This window comes from Azolla caroliniana, unplaced genomic scaffold (assembly GCF_043228905.1).
Source record: "Azolla caroliniana isolate FFs.n. ecotype wild unplaced genomic scaffold, voAzoCaro1.0.p SCAF_10, whole genome shotgun sequence".
NCBI lineage: Eukaryota > Viridiplantae > Streptophyta > Polypodiopsida > Salviniales > Salviniaceae > Azolla > Azolla caroliniana.
The window spans coordinates 17,482,601-17,494,834 of NW_028230445.1; the positions used below are offsets into that span (position 1 = coordinate 17,482,601).

The window sequence follows — 12,234 nt, forward strand, 5'->3', positions numbered from 1 at the left end:
GCTAATGTTTTTTGTGCAAGAGGAGATTAATTAGAGTTTTTAGTAATTAATAATAATAATAATAATAATTATTATTCTAATTACTATGTAGTGATAAATCCATCTGGGTATTTATGTATTAAAATGGAAAGCTTAATATTATTATTAACATAATACATACACTACATAGTGATTCTCTCTCTCTCTCTCTCTCTCTCTCTCTTTCTTTCTTCTCTCTCTCTCTCTCTCTGTTTCTCTGTCTCTGTCTCTGTGTGTCTCTCTGTCTGCGTTTCCTTCTGAAGAATCAGAGCTCTCTCTGTTCCTCTCTGTCTCAACCCTAAACCTTTCTATCTTGAGGCTCGCCGCCCCCCCCCCCCCTTTCAACCCTTTTTTTCCTGCTCAGGACCTTCTTTAAACCCTAGCCTTCTACGCGGAGTCTCACGCCCTTCCTTTTTTTAGGGTTTTCTCCCATTCTTCCCACAACCTTCACCGTCTCTAGATCGTGCTCTAGAGACCGTCGAGTTGCGCTTCCTGATCTTTGGTTAGGGTTTCCCGAGCCGTTTTCTCCCACCATGGGGTACAACAGAAGAGGAGAAGAGGAGGAGGAGGAGGAAGAGGAAGAGGAGGAGGAGGAAGAAGAAGAAGAAGAGGAAGAGGAAGAGGAAGATGAGGAGGAAGAAAGGGGAAAGAGCAAGAAAAGGAAGTATACACGCTCGCAGTTCATTGATGATGTTGCTGAAGAAGATGATGAAGAAGATGAAGAAGAAGCTCCAAGGAAAAGGAAACATCGGCGAGGTTCAGAATTCATCGACGATATTGCTGCTGATGCTAGTGACGAAGAGGAAGAGGAAGAGGAAGGAGAAGAAGGTAAAATCTGATCTAGAGATTTAGATTTTTGTTAAATAGTGAAGGCAGAATTGTTTACTTAGCAAGGTAAATGGGCTTGGAAGTGTTTCTTTTGTTGAATAAATGAAGAAAGAAAATTGGTTGTTTAATTTGTTCTTAAAATTAGATATTTGTTTAGTAAAGAAAGATAAAATTTCGTAAGATTTAGGTGGTCAAATCTTCTCTGAGTTTCATTTTGTTTTGTTTAAGAAGGAACGTTTTTTATTTCATGAAGTTAAATGTACAGTGAAGGTTTAGGTTTTCTGTTTGAGAAACAAGGAAAATTGTCAGAAGTTAATTTTATTGAATTAAGCAGTGTTTTTCCTGTAGATGTCTATCCCATTGCATGTTTTAAACTGATTGCTACTCTTGTTTAACCATATTATTCTTGTTAAACCGGATCCATTTACCCATATCATCTCTTGCTCGATTAAGGAAGAGAACTTTTGTTTCTTCACTAGATTATGTCAGTTTTACAATGATTTTCTCATATTTTTCTCTAGAAGATCATATCTCTTCAGCATGTTTTAAACTCAATTATTTCTTCTTGTTTAACGACATTTTTCATGTAAATTGGATTCGCCTTTACACATGATATCTAGGTTGAATGAAGAGGGAAATTGTTAGTTCCTTGACTAGATTGTACAAATTCGTCTCTTAGAAAATCTCGTTAGTTAAACAAAGTAGAGATGCTAATCTATTATCCTATGTTTAAGCATTCACATGTTCATGACTTCAGGTTGATAAAGACGGAAATTGTCGTTTTTCTGTTTTATCTACCATTCTTTTCGTTGACCTAAAAACGAATGAACACATGATTCTTAAAGTTGAGGAAAGGACATGTTCTGTATTCTATTTTTTCTAGATCTGGTATATCCTCATGCATGTCTAGTGACTGTATTATCTCCTCTGGTGGAAGGGCACAGAATTTATTTAGTTTTTTTGCTCAGTGAGCAAGGAAAAGAAATGTTTGTTTTGTTTCTGTTTTGTAGACACTCATCTTAGTGCTTGTTGTCTACTAGATTATGACAGTTATTTAAGAATTCTCATGTGTACTGAAGACTGAATTCCTCAGTGATATGTGAAAAAGATATTGCGTGTAAGTTTGATTTCAGTTCAATTTTATGTTCATGAGTGCTAAAACTCTTGGATTTTTTATTTATATTGGAGTAGATTTCATACATGATGAGGGTGCTGATTTGCAAGAAGAGGAGGTTAGGCAGAGGATGCATCGCCGCCCTTTTTTGCCTAGTGATGAACAAGATGAGCAGGATGTTGCGGATCTGGAAAAATACATACACCAGCGATATGGTGCAAGGCAAGACTATTCTGAATATGATGAAGAGACAACAGATGTTGAGCAGCAAGCATTGCTTCCATCTGTGAAGGATCCGAAGCTTTGGATGGTTACCTGTAAGGTACTATATAAACTCCTATGATATTTTTTTGAGAGAAAGAAAGAGATCTAGTGATGTAATCTATGCTGATTTAATTTTCAAGTTTCTTCAAGGTATCATATAAACTCATATTCTTGTCTTTTGAGAAATAAATTTAATGTGTTAGTCCATGTAAGTTTGAGTCTGCTGATGTGCAAGGTAATTCCATGCCTTTTGTTTCTGAACGTTTTGTGGTGACGTGACTTGGATTATTGGTTTGATAACATTAAAGGTATTATGTGCTACTGTTTAGAGAACTTTAGTTTCTATTAGATATTATGTATTCAGTAGCCTTTAAGGATATTGAATGGTTCACCTTTGCACAAGTTTATAATGATGTAATTTCATTCGCTATTGATTTTGATAACCTTCAAGGTATTATATGAATTTCCATGCTTCTGTTTTTGAGAAAGAAATGCATATATGATCAATTTTGGTATTGTCAAAGCTATAATCCATTCTTCTGCTTCGTTAAAATGTTAAGGAATGTAATCCATATTATTCATTTCATTAACATCTGTAGTATACTGACATTTGGTTTGTGGCACATGTTTTTTTGAACATGATATTAAGTCTACTTCATGAGATATGTTAAGTATAGAGCTACCCAGGGCATGCAGATTTAGTTTCATGTTTAGCAAAAAACGAACAAATACCTTAGAGGTGATATCAAAATGATTGTTTGGAAATGGATATGTTTGACTTTACTTCCTTGCTTCCATGTTAAAAACAATTAGTGCTGTAATCCATATTACTGTTTTTAGTTTCATACCTTCTCTCTAAGTTGATAAATTGTTTCGCACAGCTTGGACATGAACGCGAAGCTGCAGTCTGCTTAATGCAAAAATTTCTGTCTATGCGATCTCAAGGTCAAGATCTACAGATAAGATCTGCTGTGGCTCTTGATCACCTGAAAGGATACCTATATGTTGAGGCTGAAAAAGAAGCGTATGTGAAGCAGGTGATTTTTCCTATCCTTGTTCCCTTCCTATTTTCCTTCGGAAAGACAAGGATCATGTCTAATCTGTTGAAATGTTTTATCTACAGGCTTGCAGGGGTCTACGAATGATATATTCAAATAAGGTTATGCTTGTTCCTATCAAGGAAATGACCGATGTCCTTTCAGTGGAAAGTAAATCTGTAGAACTAGACAAGGACTCTTGGGTTAGAGTCAAAATTGGCATCTACAAGGGTGACCTCGCGAAGGTATACTGCATTTGCTGGCCAGTGTTTTGAGCAGAGGCAAAGTGGTCTATATTAACATTTTCCTCTTTCAACAGGTTGTGGATGTTGATCATGTTAGACAGAGGGTCACAATTAAACTTGTTCCACGAATAGACTTGCAAGCACTTGCAGCTAAACTTGTAAGCATAATGTATAGGAGGTTTTAATGTTTCTTAGATGCATGTGATTATTTCTGAACTTTAAATGGTATTTGTTTTGGATTTTCATCTGTAGGAAGGTAGAAATGATGAAAAGAAAAAAGCATTTGTACCACCTCCACGCTTTATCAGCATTGCTGAAGTCAAGTATGCCCTATACCTTGATTATAATAATACAATTTGATGTTTGTATGTTGGTATTGGATATGCTGAAGAGGACTTCTTTCTTTCTAATGTTCTCTTTCTCAGGGACATGAGAATACCAGTGGATAGGAAAAGAGACGGCATAACAGGAGAAGTGTACGATACGTTTGAAGGGCTTCTATTCAAAGATGGCTACTTGATTAAAAATGTGTCTACAAAGACAGTCACAGCATCCAATATTGAGCCATCATTTGATGAACTTCAAAAATTTCAAAAGCCAGGGGATGAGAGGAGTGGTGCTGCAGTGGGGTTGACATCTTTGCTTGCCAATCGAAAGAAAGGGCATTTCATGAAAGGTGATGCAGTGATTGTTGTCGAAGGAGATCTTAAAAATATGATGGGTATTGTTGAGAAGGTCGATGAAGACAGTGTTTACGTCAAACCAAAGTATAAAAATTTAAAGGTGGGCCATACGTTTTACTGCAATTGACCCCATTCTTTGGAAGAAAAATGTATATTTTGTTTACCTATTTTGGGGTTTTGCATGTCAGGACACAATTACTTTCAAGGACAAACAGTTATGCAAGTTTTTTAAGACTGGGGATCATGTGAAGGTGGTGACTGGGAAACATGAAGGTGTTACAGGAATGGTGGTGAAAGTGGAAGCCCACATTCTGGTTGTTCTGTCAGATACAACAAAGGAGGATGTAAGTATCTTATCCTAAAAACTGTTCTGCTCATTTGCATATGTTGATTCTTACTCAGTGAATCCTTTTCATCATGATAGAAACATAGAAAAGATCAAATGAAGAGGAATAGGCTGTCTTAAAGGTCATGGAACGGTCATTTTTATTCAGTCCATATCTTCGTTATGTGATATCATGTTTCAATGACGAATCCCACTTTTATGAGACTTTGAATATAATATCAGTCTTCCAAAGTCAAGTGAGATTGACATCTAACTTTGTTGCTATAAATGTATACAATGCTATAACTATGTTTGTAGATTCTATACTTGTGTGGTTTGTTCACTGAGGTTAAATCGTTCATGGTTCTGCAGATCCGAGTATTTGCAGATCATGTTGTTGAAAGCTCTGAAGTTACATCAGGCTTAACGAAGCTTGGAGACTATGAATTGCATGATTTGGTATTTTTTGAGTAAGTGGCACAAATGATCACAAATTATTATAGCCAGTGAGGGATGTCATCAAACTTCTAATTGTTTCCGTTTTGGTGTTATTTACAGTCAGACAAGTGCTGGAATCATCATCCGTGTAGAAACAGATGGCTGTCAGGTAAATTCGATGTTGATGGCATATCATAAACAAATGCATTCCATGTTGAGATTCTGAAGCGCTTGCTTTGTGACAGATTTTGAAGGCAGTTCCTGAAAGACCTGAGATCATTACTGTGAAGTTGAGGGATATGCGTCAGAAAGTATTTGACAGGCATAGTAGTACTCATGACCACTATATGAATACTATATCGTTGAAAGATATAGTTCGAGTTTTGGAAGGGCCATTTAAGGTACAAATTGTCAGAATATAATCTATTTAGCCCTGTGAGAATATTGTGAGAATATTGTGAGAATATAATCTATTTAGCCATTTAATGCAATATTTGTTTTTTCAGGGTAAGCAAGGTCCGGTAGAACATATATTTGGTAATTTGATTTTCATATACGACCGTCACTACCATGAAAATGGAGGATATATTTGTATTCGTGGCCGTTCTTGTGCTGCCCTGGGAGGTTCAAGGGGTTCTGAAGTGAGTTTTTGTGTCTGTATATTTTTTGTTTATATTTGAAGATACTTCGGCTGTATTAATTACTAACATTGGCACTTTCTCTGATGTCAGAATCATGTTCCCAACCTTTCTTCTAATTTGAGAGGATTGAAACTTCCTGTGAATGGATCTCCATTTAACAGGGGTGGTATGGGCAGGGGCTATCCTCCTCCAGGTATGCAGTCTCAATATCAGTCTTGTTGTGTACTATTATTGATATTTATTAAAATGATAAGTTGTAATTGCAGCTGGAGGAAGACATAGAGGAGGAAGGAATAGGGTTGATAGTATTGTTGGGAAGACAGTAAAGATAAGATTAGGACCTTTCAAAGGCTATCGTGGGAGAGTAGTTGATGTTACTGACACTTCAGTGAGAATTGAATTAGAGTCGCAGATGAGGGTGGTTACAGGTCTGGCATTATTAATTTCAGTTGATAATACGGGTTCATCACTTTGTATTTTATCTCATTGCTCGTTACATTTATATGCAGTCAAGAGAGACCAAATGATGGAGCTGAATGAAACTGTGACACATTATCGGTATGTGCACTGATTTAATGCATATATTAAACAATTTCTGGTTAAGCTGTGTTTTAATGCCTTGCACTACAGGGAATCAACAAGGTACGGAGCAGGAAGTGAAACTCCAATGCATCCATCAAGGACACCGATGCATCCATTTATGACACCCATGAGAGATCCTAGTGGTGAGCTTTCAAGTCATGTGATCATTTTGAATGGTGTTAGGCATATCTTACATGTTCACCTTCTATTCTTTGCAGCTACGCCTTTCCATGATGGTATGAGAACACCTATGCGAGATCGGGCATGGAATCCACACTCACCCATGACACCTTTGAGGTTAGTTTTGGTCCTTGTTGCATTGTATTTTGTTTGACACATGAAGAATGGAAATAAAATCTCCCTTAATGGTATTATATTTTCTTATATTTTGAGAATTTGATTTTGATTTATCTCTGCTGATGGCCATAAATACCAGAGACAATAATGGCTGGGATGATGCCAGTCCTTCCACATGGGGGGGAAGCACTCCTACTCATCAGGTGAAATGTTTTTTTCGTGTAGAACTATCTTGAAACTATAGCGAGGGTTGAAGAATATTTCCCAATGAATTTGCGTTTGTGAGTTTTTAGCCTGGTACACCAGCTGGAAGATCATACGATGCGCCAACTCCCGGATCTGGATGGAAGAGCTCTCCTGGAGCAATCTTCAGTGACATCGGTACACCTAGAGACAGTCCTCCTTATGGTAATTTTAACACATGCATTTTAGACAGCAGTTTGTTTTATGTTTTAGTTCTGAATATATAAACTAAAATAGAAAGAAATGACATGGTTGTTCCTCCACAGCAAATGATGCTCCCAGTCCATACCTTCCTTCCACTCCAGGAGGCCCTCCCATGACTCCAGGAGCTCCTTCGTATTTGCCTGGTACTCCAGGTGGTCAGCCCATGACACCTGGAAGTGGTGGACTAGATATAATGTCACCAATAACTGGTAAGTTGCATGCAATAGTAGTGTATTGTTGTTGCCTTGTCTCAAACAAACTATAATATCGGTGGTTCAATATTTTTGTAAGGATATTTGTTTTACTTGAATGTAGATTATTTCAATCTTGCAATTTTGTGTATTGTATTAAAATAATGATATATATGGTTGATTTATTTACCATAAGAAAATCTTACCATTAGATGATGAGTTGTTTTTATAAGTTTCCTGATGTACTTGTAAAACTACTACCATCATATAGGTGGCCATGATATGGGTAGTCGCTGGGCACTTCCAGATGTGGTAATTATGATTCGCAAGCTGGGTGAAGATCCTCAAATTGGCATTATCAAAGAAGTGTTAGCGGTAAAAAAGATAATTTGCTACTTTTCTGTTATATTCTCTTCTATCATCATAGATTCTGTTTTTATATCCTTCTTTCCGTGGTTTGCATTTTGGGTATACAATGGCAGCGGGAGTTGAACTCATGATCTCTCTATTTCTTGTTTGTTGCTTATCATGAGATGTTTATCAGCTATACATGAAATTCTAGACTCATGTTCACATTTGTTTTAACTCGATCATTATCCAGGATGGGACTTGTAAAGTTATGCAGGGACTTTCTGGCCATGGGGACCTTATCACTGTTAATCCTTTAGAGATGGAGCAGGTCGTGCCAAAGAAGTCAGATAAGATCAAAGTCATAAGTGGAGAGTTCCGGAATTCTACAGGAAAGCTCATTGGGATTGATGGTGCAGATGGTATCGTGAAGATGGATGATACTCTAGATGTTAAAATTCTAGATATGAGCATTTTAGCCCACATGTATTCATAATTTCTATTGATGTCCTTTTGAGTTGGTGCATATAATAACAATATGGGTGACCCCTCTAGTTTACATGAGATCTCTCCAATGTCCCTTCATTGAAAATATTGTTTTCAGTGCGATTGCCTGCAGTACATTGTGATTCTCACTGTAGAGATCTTAATGTTGATAGCAAGTTTTGTGGAGAGGCTTGACCGTGATATTTTAAAGAGGTCTAGCGAACGAGATTGTCAAAGGCTATGCTTGACATGAAAAACATGTGTATTTATTTTATCTCCAGTCTAAAACAATCATATGGGCGTATTCATGGACAAAACATGATAATAAAAAATACAGATTGTCCAATTGGGTTATGGTATTTTGATGGCATAGTGTACAGCATGGATGGCAGAAACTGCTAATTTTTTTTGAGCTTTACCTTTTTACACCAATCATGTTAAAGAAGAGGTGCGAAAGCTTTGAGAGTTAAGCTTCCTCCCGTTTGGCTTTCGGGTTAAACAAAGACTAAAGAGTTTATTAATGGGCAGCTGTTTTGGATGGTGTATAGATAACAAATTTTATGATGTTACACCAATGAAATCCTGTTGTCATCGTTTCATGTATGATTTACGGGTTTCTCTGTACACCATTGACTTGATTTAAAAGTGAATCCACAATTTTATATTTTTAACTAATTTAGGTGGCTATTCTATGTGGTGTACAAACACTCTTTTGTGTGACAATGCAGACGCTTACTGTAATGGCAGTTTTAGAAGCAGGCTGCAGTAAGTCATCTTGATTAGCATTCCCTAGTTTGAGCTTACATGTATGTACTCAGTTTTGTATTGAATGGCTAATAGTTTTGCTTTGATTTGGGTTTACTGTAATGGCTCTTGCTTGTCTCGATAACTCACTGTAAACTAACTTCAATTATTGTATTCATAGTTCCTAATATTCACAGAAGTCCAATTTGGTGGACATATATGAACATTTGCATACGTTTGTGTATGATATGCGACATTCGTTTGGAATTTATTTTTTCTTTTGGTTTATGTTTTGGGTTTTTTTTTCTGATGTTTGTCACGAGCCGAAGTCTTGAGGAGTGAGGAGTGAGAAACAAACAGGAGTGAGACACAATTCTTCTCTTTGTCTCTATATGCTTTTTGTGTATGTATCTTCTCTCTGCTTTGTGTGTGTAATGAATAGATGAGGAGCTCCTCTTTGAGCGATGCACGCAATGAAAGTAGATAGACAACTAGCAATTCCTCTCCTATCCACTCTCTCTCTCACAGTGCATGAGTATATTAATATATTAAGTTTTGGAGAAGGTGAAGCCTCACAATGCATGAGTGGCTTTATTAGTTTGGATATATACTTGTTGGACCCTTTGTGGTATGTGGTGATCTACAAGAGGCTACATTTTTTCTTTTCTTGATGATTTGGTGCCTCAATCAATGGATTCATTCTTTCGACTCCAAGATCTTAGGAGATGTGGTCATAGGAGTGTACCATACAGTGTTTGATTATGGAAAGACTCACACAGGCTTTGGCAAAGCTGAATGATTTTCAATCATCCCTGTATGTAGATGATTGTTATGGCCATAAGAACCATCTGCATACTTCCCACTACATAAAACCTCCTTGTATGCAGATGATTGTCATGGCCATAATGATTTTCAATCATCCCTGTATGCACATGATTGTTATGGCCACGACAACCATCTGTATACTTCCCACTACATAAATCTCTCCCTCCCTCCCTCCCTCCCTCTCTCTCTCTCTCTTGGACACACAATACGTACACCGTATGTATGTATGTGTCGCGTATGGATTTCAATCATACTTGGAGCCATTTCACGTACGAGTATGATACGAATATTCACGAATGAGACGGTATATGATTGTATGTTGACAATATCACGCTTGCTCATATCTATCTTATTTGCCCATCATCTTATATGTTATATGATGCAAATTGCTCAATTAAATTCAGAAGTTATTTCCAAGATGTTTTATGGATTTTGATATCTGGGTTTTCCTTGTATCAATTTGGAATTTGCCTAAGCCCTTCAACTATTTATGCCATCAATGACATTTCCAATCCACTCCATGAATGATGTATTCTCCTTTTGATCAATAGTCTCATTGTCTACAAGTGCATTACAACAAAAGAAAACATGAAAAAAAAAAGGGTCAACTTTCTTGGAATGATAAAAGTACCTACGTATAGTCAATGGTAGGGAGACAGACAAATTGTACAAGTCTCTTTCGAGGCATGCAACTTTCGTGTTAGTGCTAGATAACATTGAGTCCTAGATACATCGCCGAAATGAGATAGTGATAGGATTTGCAAGACTGCCCTACTTCAGTTGAAGAAGTAAGACTTGCTTACACGATAGTTTTTAACAACCAAGTAATCAATATTCTTTATTACTTTGCTCTCTCATGGCTAGAATTAGCTGGTAGAATATAGAACCTTTCATGGTTGCTAGGATGGAGGGCAAAACCCTTGTGAGAATGGAAAAGACAAGAGTAGTATATGTAAGGGAAAGAGAGAGGTAGAACTTGTCTTGAGGAAATGAAACTAAATAGAACCTAATATTTGCATGTTTTGTAAAACAACAAGACAAAAGCTTGTGGCACAAACCATTATTAAGTAACCTTTGAGTGTAAGATATATACTTAACATCCATAGGAGACCAATTGCAATTTATGAGATGGGCACTAGTCCATGGCAAAGATCGAACTTGGGCTCTCTCAAATTTAAGAGCGTGAACAAAAGAGAACCTAATTAAAGAAAGACTTCTATTGGCGGGGCATTGGTGCTATAGGCATAAGCACTTACAGACCAATTTTGCAACTAAATTTAATGCGATGCATGTCGAAAAAGATTGGGAGTTTTTTTCAAGTTCCTCTTGCATTCATACATCCTAGTCACACGTAAGGGTAAGATAGTTGGAAAACTAGTTACTATGAAATAGGACAAAGCCTAGTGGCATGTGGCATGTGGGAATGGTAGGGAGCCTCAGGTGTTGGACAATATAAATTGGATTAACTATTCCATTCATTATATCATCTTGACACATTGTTGAGACTTTGTTAGTGCTATAGGCAAATTATATAGCTAATTTTAACGGGTTAAGTGTAAGATATTTGGGAAACTAAATCCTATTAATTGAGACTAACCCATAATGACCTATTAAATATGGGAACACGAGGTGGTTAAGGAGCCTTAAGTGTTGGCCTTTATAAAGGGGATTAGATATCCCTTTCATGACAACATCTTAACTACACATCGTCGAGACTCTATTTGTGAGGCTCCGTTCTTTTTTTCAGATCCTTTGCTCAATCATCGATGGTATTTTATGTTTGTCTCGTGTCCTTCGAGGGGGTGATTGGTGTGATTAAGCACCTTATAGTCTTCTTGTTAATAGCACTTTGAGAAACCATTATCTGTTTTTAATGTGCACCATACAATCATGCTACATTTGCTCTACACTGATTTAAAGGCATTCCGATCTCTATTGTTCTTTCCCAAATGTCACTCCTTGATACTTAGGCAAAGGCTTTCTTGAAGTTCAGAACATAACAATTTAGTGGAGTGAACTTTCTTCCATAATTACTCTTAGTGTAACCAAATGATCAACAACTTAATATTTTGGTCTAAAGACTGCTTGACCAAGTGCTCATTTGTGATGATATTCAACCCATGAGCTAATCTTTTGCTCCATTATAGCGTTATATAAGTTGGCCATAACTAATCTAACCATGATTGTTCAATAGTTGATCAACACCAGCAAAACTGCTTACAGTGAGGGCTCTTGCATCATGATAAATATGACGAATGAAAGAAGGATTCTTCAAAAATATGTTGCTTGATAGCTTGATCCATGAGAGTTGATATATGTCTTTTCTACCCCTTTATTAGCATCGTAAATAGACAACTAACCGTGATAATTCAATACTTGATCAATGCCAGTAAAAACATCTCTGAAGTGGTTCCTTGCACTGTGCCAAATATGACGAACGAAAAAAGAAATATTCTGAAAAAGGTTGCTTGATAACTTGATCCATGATAGTTGCTATCTATTTATGAGTTTGTGGTCTTGTCCATTTTTTAAAGAGCTCTCTTGTCTTAAAAGGTTAAACTTGCATCCACAACGTTGCCATTAGTCATATTTTTCTGCCCCTTTATTTAACAATCGACGACGGTTCGGTTCGGTTTGAGAGGATCAAGGCCGAATCGGTTTGGAACCGAATTGTTTAATTTTTTTGAAACCTAGACCGAATCACGAAACCGTTAAACATTT

At 36.9% G+C, this 12,234-nt stretch overlaps 1 protein-coding gene across 1 annotated transcript; it reads left to right on the top strand.

Moving 5' to 3' along the window:
- The first annotated feature begins 342 nt into the window (after positions 1–342).
- GTA2 (global transcription factor group A2) lies at positions 343–8,303 on the top strand. The gene is made up of 22 exons (XM_087325430.1): positions 343–846; positions 2,038–2,282; positions 3,106–3,261; positions 3,348–3,506; positions 3,581–3,664; positions 3,759–3,829; positions 3,932–4,289; positions 4,378–4,533; positions 4,887–4,984; positions 5,073–5,121; positions 5,198–5,353; positions 5,459–5,593; positions 5,684–5,786; positions 5,860–6,021; positions 6,103–6,151; positions 6,224–6,318; positions 6,394–6,472; positions 6,612–6,675; positions 6,766–6,880; positions 6,982–7,128; positions 7,382–7,485; positions 7,712–8,303. Exons 1-22 carry the CDS (start codon positions 552–554, stop codon positions 7,952–7,954), a joined length of 3,123 nt encoding a protein of 1,040 aa, XP_087181556.1. The 5' UTR covers positions 343–551; the 3' UTR covers positions 7,955–8,303.
- Positions 8,304–12,234: the final 3,931 nt, after the last annotated feature.